At 53.8% G+C, this 16429-nt stretch overlaps 2 protein-coding genes across 4 annotated transcripts; one reads left to right on the top strand and one right to left on the bottom strand.

Moving 5' to 3' along the window:
* Positions 1 to 52: 52 nt before the first annotated feature.
* MRPL55 (mitochondrial ribosomal protein L55) lies at positions 53 to 2552 on the bottom strand. 2 transcript variants are annotated; one of them, XM_069006222.1, is made up of 4 exons: positions 2447 to 2552; positions 1744 to 1828; positions 941 to 1124; positions 53 to 247 (listed from the first exon to the last, which is right to left on the bottom strand). In XM_069006222.1, exons 1-4 carry the CDS (start codon positions 2550 to 2552, stop codon positions 104 to 106), a joined length of 519 nt encoding a protein of 172 aa, XP_068862323.1. In that variant the 3' UTR covers positions 53 to 103. The 2 variants fall into 2 exon arrangements, with proteins under 2 accessions (XP_068862323.1, XP_068862324.1); XM_069006223.1 differs by having other exon boundaries at positions 2398 to 2464.
* Positions 2517 to 13775, top strand: GUK1 (guanylate kinase 1). 2 transcript variants are annotated; one of them, XM_069006220.1, is made up of 8 exons: positions 2517 to 2593; positions 7949 to 8062; positions 8807 to 8848; positions 9603 to 9699; positions 11699 to 11837; positions 12682 to 12766; positions 13075 to 13160; positions 13576 to 13775. In XM_069006220.1, the coding sequence occupies exons 1-8, from the start codon at positions 2551 to 2553 to the stop codon at positions 13609 to 13611; spliced, it is 642 nt and encodes a 213-aa protein (XP_068862321.1). In that variant the 5' UTR covers positions 2517 to 2550; the 3' UTR covers positions 13612 to 13775. The 2 variants fall into 2 exon arrangements, with proteins under 2 accessions (XP_068862321.1, XP_068862322.1); XM_069006221.1 differs by lacking the exons at positions 13075 to 13160; positions 13576 to 13775 and adding an exon at positions 12340 to 12465 and having other exon boundaries at positions 12682 to 12767.
* Positions 13776 to 16429: the final 2654 nt, after the last annotated feature.

Here is a 16429-nt window from a genome sequence, read left to right on the forward strand (position 1 = left end):
GCGCCGCTCCGCGCGGGGGGAGCCCCACAGAACCGCACTGCCGACGCACGGCTTTACTTGTGTATATTTATTTATATAGCTACACATTTCTGGTTTCAGGGCTTCACTTCTTCCAGAACTTCTTGTAGGTGTCCAAGTCGATGCCCTCGAAGGTTTCCTCCTCCTTGGCCTTGGGCTTGCTGGGGAAGTGCCGGCGCAGGCGAGCCTTGCGCTCGGCTTCGGGAAGCGTGCTGCTGTCCAGGGGCAGCTGAGGACACGGTGGACACGGGATGAGACCCCGGGGACACAGCGTGACACCCCTAGCACACGGCATGAGCTCCCTGGACGCAGCATGAGACCCTTGGGACACAGTGTGAAATCCCTGGGAAATGGTGTGAGATACCCCAGGGACAGGCATGAGCTCCCAGTACATGGCGTGAAGCCATGGGACAAGGCATGAGATCCCTGGGACATGGTGTGAAACCCCTGGGACACAGGGTGAGATCCCAGGGATATGGTGTGAGACCCCTGGGACACAGGGTGAGATCCTTGGGACACGGTGTGAAACCCCTGGGACACAGGGTGAGATCCCAGGGACATGGTGTGAGACCCCTGGGGCATGGTGTGAGACCCCTGGGACACAGGGTGAGATCCCAGGGACACGGTGTGAGACCCCTGGGACACAGGGTGAGACCCCAGGGACACGGTGTGAGCTCCCTGGGACACGGGGTGAGACCCCTGGGACACAGGGTGAGATCCCAGGGACATGGTGTGAGATCCCAGGGACACAGGGTGAGATCCCAGGACACATCATCACGCCCTGGGACATGATGTCAGGGCATGAGACCCCAGGGGACACAGCGTGAGCCCCCCGGGATGTGGCACGAGACCGTCAGGACACGGCATGAGGCCGGTGGGGCTCTCCTTGCCCCCAGCCTCTCGGCAGCCACATCCCCCATACCATGAGGATCCTCTTGGGCTCCCTGTAGCGCAGGCGGACGGTGGAGCCGTCGGTGCTGACCAGCAGCACAGGGTAGAGGCGGCCGTAGAGCTGCCGGTGCAGGTGCGAGATGGCGGCGCGGTTGGAGTTGCTGCGGACGCAGGCGGCGAGCGGCGGCCGGAACGCGGCCTGGAGGCGCAGGGCACTGCGGGAGAAGGGTGGGAGAGGGGCAGGTGTAACCGTGAGGGTGACAGAACACCCAGCCCCAGTGGGAGACGGGCAGGTGTCACCGTGAGGGTGACAGAACACCCAGCCCCAGTGGGACAGGGGCAGGTGTCACCGTGAGGGTGACAGAACACCCAGCCCCAGTGGGACAGGGGCAGGTGTCACCGTGAGGGTGACAGAACACCCAGCCCCAGTGGGACAGGGGCAGGTGTCACTGTGAGGGTGACAGAACGCCCAGCCCCAGGTGGGAGACGGGCAGGTGTCACCGTGAGGGTGACAGAACACCCAGCCCCAGTGGGACAGGGGCAGGTGTCACCGTGAGGGTGACAGAACACCCAGCCCCAGTGGGACAGGGGCAGGTGTCACTGTGAGGGTGACAGAACACCCAGCCCCAGGTGGGAGACGGGCAGGTGTCACCGTGAGGGTGACAGAACACCCAGCCCCAGTGGGAGACGGGCAGGTGTCACCGTGAGGGTGACAGAACGCCCAGCCCCAGTGGGACAGGGGCAGGTGTCACCGTGAGGGTGACACGAACGCCCAGCCCCAGTGGGAGACCCAGCTCGCCGCAGTGCGGACCTCACAGGACACCCTGTGCTCACCTCAGCGCCCGGCTCGCCGCCATCTCAGCCCAGGTGGGAGAGACGGGTCCAGCAGACGGGGGAGATGGCGCAGCCTGGGGACAGCCTGGGGACAAGGAAAGGTCCTGGGGTGGCTGTGAGGCAGCACCCCCGTGTCCCCATCGCGGTGAGGCTTCCCCTGCCCTCTGCAGCGCGAGGCAGCCCCATGGCAGCTCCTGCCATAGTCTGGCTCCATGATGGCTCCCCCTGCCCCCGCCATGGTTCAGCCCCACCACGTCTTCCCCCACCCCGCAATGGTTCAGCCCCATGTCTTCTCCCGCCCCCGCCATGGTCCAACCCCCCTACGGTTCCCCCATTCCCGCAATGGTTCAGCCCAACCACGTCTCTCCCCGCCCCGACATGGTTCAGTCCCATCACGGCTCCCCCCACACCCACCATGGTTCAGCCCCCACCTCTCTGCCTATCCAACCATGGTTCAGCCCCACTATGGCTCCCGCCACCCCATCGTGGTTCGGTCCAACACCGCCCCCCCGCCACGGTCCAGCCCATGTTGCCCCTCCGTTCTCCCCCCGCGCTGTTCTCCCACAACTCCCCCTCCCCATCACGGCCCTGCTGGTGCTACACCCCCCCCCCCACCATCATGGCTCAGCCCCAGGCCCCCCCAGCCGCGCTCACCCCCCCCGCCCGGCTCGGCGCGTGGTCCGTCCCGCCGCCCCGCGCTCACGTGACGGCGCGCTCTCCCCGTGGCCCCGCCCCCTCGGTGACGTCAGGGCGCGCGGCGGCGGCGGGCGCGCGCGGGGGCTGCCGGGACCGCCCCCCCCACCCCTCATGATCCTCGGGCGGATGCGCGGGGCGGGGATCGCCCGGGCGGGTGAGCGGGGATGGGGCTGCGGGGTCACACCCGCACGGGGACCGCAGGCTGAGGGGCACGGCCGGCCACGGCGTGCCGAGACCTCATAAGGGCCATGGATAGAGGGGGTCCAGCCAGCCCGAGGAGCTCTGTCACTCACAGGCGTCCTCGGCTGAGGGACCTCGGGGCGTTCAGCCCCTCACGGGGGGCCTGGAATGAGGGGGTCCTGGCCAGCTCCAGGGTCCGCAGCCCCTCACAAGGGCTTTTGGCCAAGGGGGCCCAGCCTGCCCTGGGGTGCCGAGCTCCTCCTGGGGTTCCTCTGCTGAGGGGTCCCGGGGTGCTCAGCCCCTCTTGGGGGCCCTGGGTTGCTCAGCCCCTCACAAACCCCCCTTGAGGGGGTCCAGCAGGCGCCAGGATGCTCAGCCGCTCACAGAGGCCCTGGACTGAGGGCCCTGAGCTGGGGGGTCCCAGCTGGCCCCAGGCTGCTGAGTGCCTCCTGTGGGCCCCTCGGCTGAGGGGTGCCGGGGCACTGCGGTGCCCACCCGGGGGTGCTGATGCCCCACAGGACCCCCTGGATGGGGGGGCCGACACCCAGCCCCGGGGAAGCTGAGCTCCCCCTGATCCGCTGCGTGCCCTGTGTTATCCATGTGGGATGGCTGAGGGCGGAGGGACAGGTGGCAGCCCCACAGGGCAGTCCCCGGGCTGGCTGTGTGCTCTTCCTGACATCCACGCTGGGTGCCCATCACGGAGCTGCTCCAGGGTGGCTCCAAGACTTTCCTGTCCCTGGTTAGATAAGCCAGACAGGGATGTGCTTGTGGAACCAGGTGGGGTTTGTGGGCACCGTGGGATATGGTGAGGTAAGAGGGAATTTGGGATAAGCATCCCTCAGGTATTGTAAAACAGAGCCCTCTGTGGTGAAACGTGTGGGGAAGTGGATGGTAAAACCACACCTGTGTGAGCTTCACCTCTGTAGAGGTTTTCCCAGGTGGGTAAACTGGTTTCATCCTACTGGTGCGTTAAACTGGTCTGGTTTGCAGCAGGACGTGGTCTTGGAATAACTGGCTTGGACCTCCCTGATTTCTGCAGTGACCTTGAGCAAGTGGTTCATGTCCCTTCTGTGGCATCATGGCTCCCTGCAAGCCAGGAGTGCAGCCAGTGGAAGGGCTAATTAGTGCTTTTTAGGTAATTATTTCCAGGCAAAAGGTGTCTGAGTTCCAGCTCCGTACTGCTGTGGGATGCTCTGCTCCACACAGAATCACAGGATGGGTGAGGTTGGAAGGTTGGAACCTCCCTGCTCGTGTTCCAGTGCTGCAGATAATTCCCTGTCTGTCACAGCAGGAGCTCTGCCCCTTTTTGGAACCTGTCCCAAATCTTAGAAAGGTGGGGGTGGCACCTTTTAAACAAACCTGCTAAAAATAGGGGGTAGGATTATAATCCTAATCTGGGAGACCTTTCTCAAGGCTCCAGGGAAACTGTGCTTTAATCTTCTTTTCTTCTTCATAAGGGGGCTTTGCCTTCCCAGTAAAGCCTCTCTGCTAATCAGTTTTAATTTGTTTAACTCTTGTGATGTCTGTCCTTTGCTCCCCTGGTTATGTTGCCACCTACGAGGTAAAATCCCGGGTGAATTTAGCCCCACAAGCAGACCAGGAAACGTTCCTTGCCTTGGGGACAACCTTCTGCATCCTCCTTCAGTGACCACCTCATCTTTTTGCAGCCCAGAGGGGTTGATGTGGCTGTTTGTCCTCAGTTCCAGGTGTGGTAGATAATTGGTGTTGTTAATTAGTTGGGCTGTTCTCTTGCTGATTGACTTTGCAGTGGTTTTGGTGGGTTAGGCTGGATCCCAACCCATTTTTTAGGAAACTGTGCTGGATATTTGCAGATTGGCTGCTCTGAAAATGCCCAAATCTGACAAAACGGGAAAAATTGAGCTTCTGCCTAAAATAACTACATCGTTGTGATGTTTCTGCTGCAGCCAGCTTGGAAGTGTGATGCACTGATGCATTCCTGGGCTGGGAGCCAAGCAGGAGAGAGAAAAAGCCCCATATCCATTAGATCTGGGCTTTTGGGGGCTCTTTTGTTGCTTTACCTGTGGGTTTTGAGGGCTGTGGCTTGGTGGGGGGAGGAGCTGTTTGGCAGGGATGGGGGAGCAGGGAATGAGGGCACGGACATCGTGGGATTGCCCTGGGAAGCTGTGGATGTTCCATCCCTGGCAGTGTCCAAGGCTGGGTTGGACAGGGCTGGGAGCAGCCTGGGACAGTGGGAGGTGTCCCTGCCCATGGCAGGGGCGGAACAAGATGAGATTTAAGGTCACTTCCAACCAAACTGGGATTCTGTGAAATTCCCAGTTTGCTGTCTTTCCTCCTGTGAGGGCCCAGCCCCATCACCTGGGAGTGGAAACGGCTTTTGTTCCCTGCCAGTTTTCCTCTGCAGATCTCCAGCAAGAGAAGGCATTCACGAGGGAGGCAGGAGGAAGCACCTGCAAGTCTTCAGGTTTATTTTTAGTGCAGCTTTGAAGGAAGTGAGAGGTGATCACAACCCAGGTGTCTTTTCTCTCAGTTACGAGTATTTTGGGGAAAGAAAAGGGAGTAAAGTGACGAAGAGGGTCTCACTGTGGAAGTGGTGGGACATGGTTTGGATCTGCGAGCAGAAGGAGTTTTCCCCTCACCTTTGTGGTCGTGGACCTGAGGTGAAGCAGTGGTGAAGCTGTGTGGGTTTGGTCCAAAGGAGGAGGAATGTTCCTGCAGAAGGAAAGTGCCTGGAACTGTTCCAGGCTGGATGGGGCTTGGAGCAGCCTGGTCTAGTGGAAATTGTCCTTGCCCATGGCCAGGGTTTGGAATGAGAAGGTCTGGAAGGTCCCTTCCAACACCAACCATTCCAGGATTCTACGCAGATGAAATCCTTGTGCCTTCAGTGACTGCAGGGACAGGGACAATTTTGCTGTTTTCCATAATCCCAGACCAGCAAGGGCTGTCACCCCTCAGCCTTTTGGGGGTGTCGGATGCATCTTTGCCAGCCAGGAGAGCAGGGAGCGGAGGAGGAACCAGGAAGGGAGATTAAAGCCCAGCAGGATTGTTCTCATTGGCCATCTTAAAACTGAGACTCATTAATTAAGGCTTTAGGAGCTCACAAATAGCCCAGCTCCGTCCCCAGGAGTCTGTGCTGCTGCCAGGAGCTGGACTGCTTTCCTTGGCTGGAAGGGAGGACAAGGAGAAGGTAAGGATGTGATGGAGCCTGCTCCCAGCCCACTCCTGCCTCCCTTCCCAGTTTGTCTGGGGTGGAATGAAATGATTGGAAGTGATTTGGGCAGCTTTAAATTCCTGGTCTTCTGCTGGTGTTTGCTAAAGGGCAGATAAAATTTTGAGGGAGGAGAGGGAAAAGCTCTTTTTCCTCTGGCCAGGATCTAGGACTGGGGTTTGTGCATCTGGAGCAGTTCTTGTTGGCACAGCTGGATCATGGACAGGTTTTTCCAGGAACACCTGGACAAATCCATGCTGGGATCCCAGTGTCACGTGTGAGGCTTTCGGGGTGCTTGTGGAAGCTGCTGTGTGATGAAGGAACAGTGCTGGGGAGCAGATGTGTGGTGAAGCCACAGGGATGTCTGAAGGGTGATGAATTTGTGTGGAGTGTTTTCCAAGGAATGCTTAGGGCTCACCTGATTGAATTATGCAGGAGAGAAGAGCTGTGAGGGACAGGAGAGAGGGAAATGCTTTGGGTAACTCCTCAGGGAGTGCTCTGCTTCCTTGCTGCAAGCACTGCGTAGCATCTCCCTGGTGCTTTCTTCTGGTGTGGAATATTTAGGCAAAACCTGTGTTTTTTGGAAATTATGGAAGCTTAAGGACTAAAGGAATGGTAGGAAGGTCCCCAAAGGACTTCCTAGAGTTTGTTCAGCCTTCAGTTTTTGGGATGATGTAGCCTAATCTGGCAATGTGGTGATGGGACTGGCTCTCCAAAATCTCATCTGTTGGATCTCTGGGCCTGCAGCACCTGGAGGGCGCTAAGCAAAAGAAAAGAAGGAATAAAGGAATTTCCTTATGGATAATTATTGACCGTGGGTGTTGTTACCACCCACGCTGCCGCTGGTGGCACCTCCTTAGCCTTTGTGTATTAATATCCCGTCCCTTCGCGCAGCCTGGGATGAACTCCGGTCCAGACGAGCATCCTCAGGGAGCAGAGGGAAAACTTGTGTAATTCTGCGGCTGTGGCGCTGCCTGAGGGAGGGGTTTAGGGCGGAGGAGGTGTCCCGCTCACGCAGGCGGGGTCAGGGAGCGAGCCCGGCTGGATTAGCCCGCGGCTGCTCTGGTGAGACAGCATTTGGCTTAAGGCTGTTTGAAAAAGTGATGTGTAAAGTCAGGGTGACATTGCTATGAGCTAATTTAAAATGGAAAGGCATTATCTGCCTCTTGGCTGGTGGCTTGCCAGGCCACACCCAGCCCAGCAGGTTAAAAAAATGCTTTTCCAGGGATTTTACTGCTTGCTGCAAGTAGTTGTTTTTAAATAGGGAGAACTCATTTGATTTGTCCCACTCCCACCATCACTTCTGGTTTGGAAGCTGCTGATGGATGAGGGTCCCCAGTGGTACCCCTGTACCCTTATTCAGCATTTTCTTCTTTTTCCCCTGTGGATAATTAACCTTTCTTCCTCCCCAGAGATGCAGAACATGAAAACACGTTTTTTTCCCCCCTCTCTTTCTGGCTGAATAAACAACTGCAGCAAGTTCTGCGTGGCCCCAGGCTGCCTTTTTTTCACCTGTACCAGGAACTGAACCTTTCCCTCTTGCCACGAGACACCTCCAGATGGAGTTGGTGCTCCAGGAAATATGGGAATAGACTCCAGAGCACGTTCATGGCAGTGATTACACCTGAGTTCAGATGCTGTTGCAAGAGTTTGGGGGTTGGTGATGGAGAACTCCAAAGTCTTATCCTGCAAACTCTCCTTGAAGCTCCTTTTTCCCTGTGAGAGGGGAGGGGCTGGGACTGTACCTCTGTCCCATGATTCCAAATGCCACCAGGCACAAACAGGGTTTTGTTCCTGTTAGAGTTTTCCTTAAGATTTTGGTTCCAGTGAGACCCACCCGTGGTGATGGAAAACAGCTGGCTTGAATTATCCCAGTTTGGTGGCAGCTGGAACCCAGTTTCCTCCTCCTTTGGGTTACATCCTATGAGTTTAACCTCAATCTCTTAAGAACTCTTCCTGCACTCCCAGTACTCTTTATCAGCTGTAGGCTTGTGATTTTGCATCATTTCAGATTTTCCTACAGAAATTTGTACCCAAGGGTGAAGGATTGGTGCTGGTTTGAGGGGCTGAGCGCTCCTGGCAATCCACAGCTGTGTTTCCATGTGTGTTTCTAACCAGACACGTTTTTCTGCCTCTCCCCAGTCATGCAGGGACCAAGGCCAGTGGTTCTGAGTGGCCCATCTGGTGCAGGGAAAAGCACTTTGTTAAAGAAATTGCTCAAAGATTATGAGAACATCTTCGGCTTCAGCGTCTCCCGTGAGTATCCAGGGATGGGCTATGGAGGAGTTCAGGAGTGCCAGCTCAGAGCCTGTCTCTGGAGCTCTATTTATACCCCAAGGAATGGTGTTTCATGGCTTGCCTGTGTCCCAGCCTGTCTGTGGGCTCTCGGGGCTGTTTAAATAATTCAGGACACTTTTCACTCCTGGTATTGAGTGGCAAGTCTAAGATTGGTCTGGAGTAGCATCTTTCCAGGCCTGGTGACTCCCCACGTCTCTAAACACAACTCAGAGAGGAAACAAGTTTCTTCTGAGTGATTCTTGACTGTGGAAGTAACAAAATCCCCCCACATTTCTGCTTCAAAAGCCATTTGATTTTTACGGGGAGCTTTGCAAGGTGTTTTTTAAGTCCGTTACCAAAATGTGTTTTAATGTCCCAACACTTTGTGTACTGAAAGTAAAATCTGTGCTTTGAGATCTGGATTCACTCCACCATGAAAGAGCAAATACTGGATGCTTAAAAATTTATTGGTATGGGAAGAGAAAAAAACTTAGAATAGTCTTTTTTGTGTGTGTGTGGCATCCTATGCTCTTGATTCAACTGAATCTCTCATCTCACTTCAAACTAAACTTTTTTTTCCCCTAAATTGCCTCTTGGTAGAGCTTTTTTTTCCTAGAGGTCCATGTGCCACTTAAACCTTGGCATTTCTCTGATCCTGCATCACCCTTGGGTGATGTATGGAATTTACAAGGCTGTTTTTTCTATTTTTTTTTATCCCTGCAGACACCACAAGGCAGCCAAGACCTGGAGAAGTGAATGGCAAAGGTGAGCTTGTTGCAGTTGATTCTGTCTCATTGAGCTCTCCAAATACTTCAGGTTTTCAAAGCAGGGCTCTCATTTTAGGTACCCTGCTCTGAACCTGGGTGTTGGGTGATTTGGTTTTCCAAAGTTCCAGGTAGTTCTGGGGAGATAGCCTCCAATGGCCTCTGCTTTGGGAAGTACAGCTGCTTAATGAGATGGTCTTAGCTGTATTAATAGCTTGTGCCCAGCTGTTTTCTCATTTATTTGCATATTTAAGGAACTATCAAATGAGGTTTGTTATTAATTTCCAGTGGCAGTTTTCCCTATGAAATAAAGAGAGGAATTCAACAGAAGATGAAGAAATATTCCTTTTTAGTTAGTTTGGTTTTGATGTTCCCTTTTATCTCCCTCTCTCTCATCCCATTCTGGTCTTTAATTATAAATCCTTTCAAATTAAAGGCCTTGCCAGCCCTGCTGTAATGTATCCCACACCTGTAGGAAACGGGGGAGAGGTTCCCACTTGCACCAGGAATGGGAAAGGATATAAAAAAGGGGGGAGAGGAGCATTTTTGGCCACAGAGAAAGCTCCAGAATGTTTTGAGCAGGTGTCTGGACAACTGGTGTGGAACTAGGAAGTGAATCTCTGCAGTCTGTCTGCATTGTCTGAAGCAGATTTTAAGTGTCTCCTCCCCCCAAAACCCATGGGGGTCATTTTGACCATGAACTTTGCCTTCAAAACATTAATTTCTGTCTATTTTTCCTATTTTCCCTTCTCCAGATTATCACTTTGTGAGCAGAGAGGAAATGCAGAAAGAAATTGATGCTGGTGAATTCATCGAGCACGCAGAGTTCTCTGGGAATATGTATGGAACAAGGTAGGTCAGGTGTCCCTGCCTGTGCCAGAGGGGCTGCAATTAGATGGTCTTGAAGATCCTTTCCAATCCAAAATATTCTGGGATTCTACAAATCTGGGATCAGAAGCCATACCTGTGTTGTCTGTTACGTGCCACTGTGGTAAAGTGTTGGATTATGAGCAGATAAATCTCATGGCACCCCTCACTGGGGTTAAAGAGTTGAGTGGGTTCTAAAATAGCTCTGCCCTCAGCGTTGGAGCTGATGATCAGTAAAATGGGACCTGGAATGTTAATTGGGAGTCAGGTATCTTATATAATTATTGGGAGAAAATTGTGGTGCTTTAGTAAAGGACCTGCTGAGGAGGGAGGTTAAATGTTTCTTGATGTATTTAATTACTGGCATTAAAGAAATTTGTCTGCTTTTCAAGAAGGCTTGATGTCTCTTGAAGAGCTGAGTGTGTGTTTTTAAGGAATCTTTGGAGATGGCAAAGTTTCCTTCTGAGTTAAGAAATTCTTTACTGTGAGGGTGGTGAGGCACAGGGTGCCCAGAGAAGCTGTGGCTGCCCCTGGATCCCTGGAAGTGTCCAAGGCTATGCTGGATGGAGCTTGGAGCAACCTGGGATAGTGGAAGGAACTCCTGCCTTGGCAGAGCTCCACCTTCTAGAGGAAAGTTCCCTGCCCATGGCAGGGGGTTGGAATGAGATGATCCTTGGGGCATCTTCCTATCCAAAACATTCCATGATGCCATTATAGTTTCCTTGTGGGAGTTGCCAGCATAAAGCCCCAGACTGAATGTGCTACAGGCCCTGGTCTTGACAGGTTTGGCAAGAAAAGTGCCTGGAAGTCCTGAAAAAAGTCCTGAAAGCTGAAAGTTCTTCTCCCACATACCCAGCTCCAAGGAGAAATGGAGTTCAGGGTCCTTAATCCCTGGCTGCATCCTGTGTAGTCCAGGCTTCCTTCCACCTCCTGTGCCCTGCCTAATCCAGCAGACGGCTGCTCCCTGATGCCTGGGGCATGGGTGAGTTGATTTTGGTGCCTTTTTCTTGGGCTGGATGCTAAGGAGACAGCTCTCCTCTGCCAATTTCCCTGAAATATGCAGGAGTTTGGTACTTTACCAAATTAAATTATGTGCTTGGGTTTGTTTGGGTCCCCTCTGTGTAGCCACACTGGCTGTGGTGGTGGCCATGCAGTGTGGGAGGCTGAAATAAACCCCAAAACTCCTCAGCAATATAGATCAGTTTGCAAACAAAATAAATTCAGAATGTCTCCAAGCCTGTTTCCTCTGCAAGCCCCTGAGGATATTCCTGATCAGATGTGGGATAAAATGGAGAGTCCCTCCTGCTTAGAAGAATAATTGAAGTTCTCACCAATCCTTTCTGTTCTCTAAATCTCATCAGTGAGTAATAATAAGTGATTAAAAAGCTTGAGCTAATTCCCCGTGTTGGGGAAGAGTTTGTCTTTAACAGCATATAGAAGCCACCACTTGAAAAATTAAGTGGAGAATTAAGTGTGTCTTGTGACCCAGATGGAGCATCCATGTCCATGCAGCATCCTTCAGGAGAGCATGTGGAGTCAGTGGATTCTGGAGAAGGGGAGTTCTCAGTGGTTTTGCTCTTTGGTGAAGGTTGTTTCTATGTTTGTCACAGAATCCCAGGCTGGTTTGGGTTGGAAGGGACCTAAAGATCATCGAGTTCCAACCCCCTGCCATGGGCAGGGAACTTTCCTCTAGAAGGTGGAATAGGAGTTCACAGACATCCCACCCGTCCTGTGGGATAGTCACACATGATCCATTTCCACACCTTCCAGCATGGCTTTGCCAGCCTTTCTAGCTGGAGACAGCAGCTCCCTGCTCCTCCCCAGAGCAGGGACACTTGGAGAAACTCCTTATCAAGAGCAGAGCAGGCTCTGTCCTCTCCTGCCACAGCACAGGGGAGCCCTGTGAGGTTCACCCGCTGCAGGAGGGGGACACCCCAAACCCCCCCAGCTGCTCTGACCCCTGCCCTGTGTGCTGTGTCCCCAGTAAAGGAGCTGTGCAGGCCGTGCAGGCCCAGAACCAGATCTGTGTCCTCGACATCGACATCCAGGGCGTGAAGAACATCAAGAAGACCGACCTGAACCCCATCTACATCTCGGTGCAGCCGCCGTCCATTGAGATCCTGGTGAGCGCCCGCCTTGCTTTGCCGTTAGCAGTTAGAGGTAATCACAGCATCTGCCTCTGCAGCCACGGGGCTCCCCCTTCCCTCAGCCACCTCTGTGTTCTCAGCGCCCTGCACTAGCTGGGGAGGACATTCCCAAGTGTTTCTCTGCCCATCCAGCTCCCCAGCCTCAGGGATAAATCTTCCTGTGTTGTGTTTTTTGAGTCCTTCCTGGATGTTTTCCACACCTTGGTTATGGACGCCATCGCGGCGTGGCCAGTTTTTAAATGCATTAATTGTGCTCCGTGCTAGGGAGAGGAGGATTTTGTGCTGAGATCTGCCTCCACAGTTAAAATTAAACCCAGGGAGGCTGGTTCTGTGCAGCACCATAAATTCTACGCCCCTCTGGTCTTACCCTATGTAAGTGATTGCACTGGGACTCTTGCAGAAGTGGAATCACTGTCATGGTTCAGAGAGGGATGAGGACACATGAGGACAACTCCTGACTCTCCCCTCTTGCTCTCAGTACATCAGGCAGTGTCTGTTTCTCGTTGAGTTTGTGGAGGAGGAAGCCAGCAGCACCAGATGCCAGAGCCCAGCAGAGAGATCTCATTTCCAGCAGTACCTGGAAAAATAAATAAATGAGAGGGAGGTAAAAGAAACCTGGGACCCGGAACTCTGGGTAGGAGATCTCAAGCCCAGTTTGGCCACTGGTTTGCACTGGGCTGTAAGTGAGGCCCCTCACCCTTTCCAGGGTGTTCTCACGTGCCCGTGGTCACAGACAGCACTGGCCTGAGGGGTGGGGGGTGGTTTCTGCCTGCAGCTTTCAGAACACTCATTTCTTTAATGCCTTTGTCCTTGGGTTTAGGAGAAAAGACTACGGGACCGAAAGACTGAGACAGAAGAGAGTTTACTGAAACGTTTGACTGCAGCCCGCGTGGACCTGGAGCTCAGTAAGTCCTTGGAGTGTGCAGGGAGAGGGGATGCCTGGGTGATTTGGGAGCTGGTTTTTGTGGGAACATCTGATTTGTGCTCTCCAGCAGTGCTGGCAGGGCTTGGCATGAGCTGAGTTGGATCAAAGCACTGCTGCATTTCCCACTGTGGTTCCTTGGGGGTGGTTGGCAGAGCAGCTCATTAGCAGCAGCTGAAATAATAATACTAAAAAATAGTATTAAAATGCCATAGGACTTTGGGCTGTGCACAGGAGGTGCCACAGGGAAGAAACATTCTCCTCCAACTCTGACCTCATCTCCTTTCCCAGGTAAAGAGCCTGGGCTGTTCGACCTGATCATCATTAACGATGATTTAGAAAAGGCCTATTCTGAATTGAAGGAGGTGCTGCTGGAGGTGAGTCCTTGGGGATTTTTCCACCTCATTCCTGGGCCAGGCAGGTGAGGGTCTGTTCTCAGGCAGCCACAGAATTGTCACCTCATCTCACACTTGGTCTGCTTTGAGCTGCTGAGGGACAGATTGAGTACAGGTGATGATGGATCAGTGGCCTAAGAGTGGGAAATGAATCCAACACAATACTGAGCTGGGGTAAAATAAACATTCATCCCTGGGTGGCAGAGAAGGGGATTCCTGTTTCTGGAGTTTCCAAGTCAATCCTTGCCTTGTCCCTAAAGGTGAGCTCAGGGCTTGGTCCTGTGATGTGGTGGAGCTGGTCTGAGTTGTTGGTCACTTGTGCTTTCCTGAGCTGTGAAACCAAGAGCTGTTCCCAAAGAGTGGCAGATTCTCAGTCTCTCTCCTGATCTCCTTGCAGGAAATCAAGAAGACCCAAGAATCCAGGAAGTCCTGAGCTGACCCTGCTTGGGTGTTTTAATTTTGCACATCATTCCCGAAGCACGTTGCACCGTTTTATTCCAAAAGACATTCCCTTTAGGCTGCTCCTGCTCCCAACTTACCCTAGGATGTTTATATTAAAAGGAAAGAAAAGGAAAGCTGGTCATGCTTGTGTTTCTGTTCACTGCATGCTCAGCACGTGCTCTCCAGGTTTGTACCTCCAGATTCTTTGGGAGCTGCCAAAGGGGGGAAAAAGCTTCCCCTTTGGAAAGCTGCAGAGGAGCTGTTTGGGCACCTGCAGCTCCAGCACGTGGCTTGGGCTCCCACTGCTGGATTTGTGGAGGGACACGTTGTGCCCAGTTGATGCCACTCTATTTTATTGTCTATCCACTGCCTTTTCTTCTGGGGGAAAAAAATCCTGTGAACTTCCCTGGTATTCCAGCAGCAATCGTGGAATTAATGTGTTGTTCCACTTGAGTTCGAGTGGTAGATTTTTTGATGCTTTTAGACCTACAAGTTGGGGGAGAAAAGATTTCCCTCCTAAGCCTTGCAGCCTTTTGGGCTGATGTGCTTGAAGGCAGCAATAAATCCCTTTTCCTAAGGGGAATCCATTGCATCCAGTAACTGTTGCTTGTACAGGTCTCTGTTCTGAGACCTAGAGAGCTTTGCACTTCACTTCCCAAGTTTTCTTTATCCTTAATGTTGATGGTTTTGTGAAACTTCCAAGCCCTTAGTCCCTCCAGCAGGACATATCCTGAGGATCCTTGGAGGGGTTGGTTTCTCACACTAAAAACCATGGAGCCAGGCTGGGACAGCTGGGGGTGTTCACCTGGAGAAGAGAAGGCCCGGGGAGACCTTAGAGCCTAAAGAGGCTCCAGGAGAGCTGGAGAGGGACTGGGGACAAGGGATGGAGGGACAGGACACAGGGAATGGCTTCCCAGTGCCAGAGGGCAGGGATGGATGGGAGATTGGGGGGGAATTCCTGGCTGGGAGGGTGGGCAGGCCCTGGCACAGGGTGCCCAGCAAAGCTGTGGCTGCTCCTGGAAGTGTCCAAGGCCAGGCTGGACATTGGGGCTGGGAGCAGCCTGGGATAGTGGGAGGTGTCCCTGCCCATGGTGGGGGGTGGCACTGGATGGGCTTTGAGGTCCCTTCCAACCCAAACCGTTCTGGGATTCCATTCTATGGAATGACCAGTCCATCAGAGCTCCCATCCTACAGCTGGTGACTTCCAGCTGTTTTCCCCCCTCCCCAAACCACAGAGCCCATGAGCAGCTGGGCCCTGCAGTGCCAGGCTGGAACATTTTCTCTCCCAAACCACATCTTACCAGAGCAGGTTTGTACCTAAACACTCCATTTTTGGGGTCCATCCTCTTCCTATCCCATCCCTCCGGTCTATCCAGCTGCTCTGCAGTGCCTCTTGATCCAGGTCATCTCCAAACTTCCATCCTCCACCTTATGGAGAGAACAAGCAGAAGCCCCCCTTGGGCCTCTCTTCTGGTACCTTGCATTCACAGCCATGATTTGATGATTATTTTGCTCGTTTACCTCTCTTGGACTGGTTTGATACATCTTTCCTAGACTTGCTAGAAAATATCCCTTCCTGTTGCTGTGGGTTTCCCATTGCTTGGTTCTGGAATTGGTTAAACAAGCAGGAAAATCCTGTGTGGATTCGTGGTGTGAACCACTGTGTCCAGGCTCTTCCTGCGCCATCAAGTGATGGGCTCTGATTATTTTTCCTTCTGAATCGAGGGATTTTGTTGCACTTTGAGGGACACGTTTGCAGTGGGAAAAGGTCCCCTCTAGATGGCAGGAACGGCAGCGGGAAGGCGCCGGAGTCGCGGAGCAGCCGAGCAGGAGGCGCAGGACACGGCGCCCGCCTCAGTCCGGGGCTCTGCGGCCACCGCGTGGCACCTGCGGGGCTGTCACCCGATGGAAGTGCCCAGCTGCTCCCTGCGGATCCCTCCTGCCAGCACCCCCAGCCCCGCCTCGGCACATCCCTGCGGGAGAGGTGAGTGCACCCGGGAGCGGGAGTGATGCTCCAGCCGCGCGGCAGCGCTTGGAAAACGGGAAAAACAAATCATTTGGATCGTTTGTGTGCCCCTTCCCCGGTGAAGGGGAGTGAGAGGGGAGTCCGAAATGTCCCTCCCTGATGGGGTGCCCTGCTGCAGCTGCTGTGTGTGATGGAGCAGATGGAGAACGCCTGGAATGCCGGCGCTAACGCGAGGTGACGGGATGGCCGTCGGGATGGCGATGGGAAGCGGAGGGAGCAGGAGTGGGTGGTGGAGCCAGGCTGGTCCCCAAGCGGGTGACACAGCTGTGGAGCATCTCCAGGGGGTCATTTTGGGTGCTGTCAGCAGTGCCCCTCTCCAGGTTTGGTGTTTTGGAGGAACCGTTCTGTGCATCCCATCCCAAAGCTGGTTGGGTGAGGGCACTTGTTGAAGTGAGTTAAATTCCTGCACCCTCAAAACTGGGATGTCTGTTTTGTTAATTGCCTTTGCAGCCATAAACACACTTCTGGATCCGTGGGTTTGGTACTGGCTCGTTGGCATACTGCATTCCCACATCCCTGTGGCAGGCAAGGACCCTGCTGAGCATGGCAGGTGTCAAATGCTGGGCTCTCCACAACTGCAAGCATCTGCTCCCAGTGCTCAGTGCGGGGCTGGGATCGAGGGATCAGACTGGCAGAGTGAGGGTGCAGGAGCCTTTTGGCCCAGGGGTTGTCTGTGATTAAAGATGCTCCTCCTGGAGGACCCCTTTTCCTACCTGGGAGATCTTCCAGGCAGGAAGGTGCTGTTCCCATCTCAGGGTACACTCAGTGAAGGAACCCAGGCCTG

Source organism: Aphelocoma coerulescens, chromosome 2 (genome assembly GCF_041296385.1).
Source record: "Aphelocoma coerulescens isolate FSJ_1873_10779 chromosome 2, UR_Acoe_1.0, whole genome shotgun sequence".
NCBI classification, from domain to species: domain Eukaryota; kingdom Metazoa; phylum Chordata; class Aves; order Passeriformes; family Corvidae; genus Aphelocoma; species Aphelocoma coerulescens.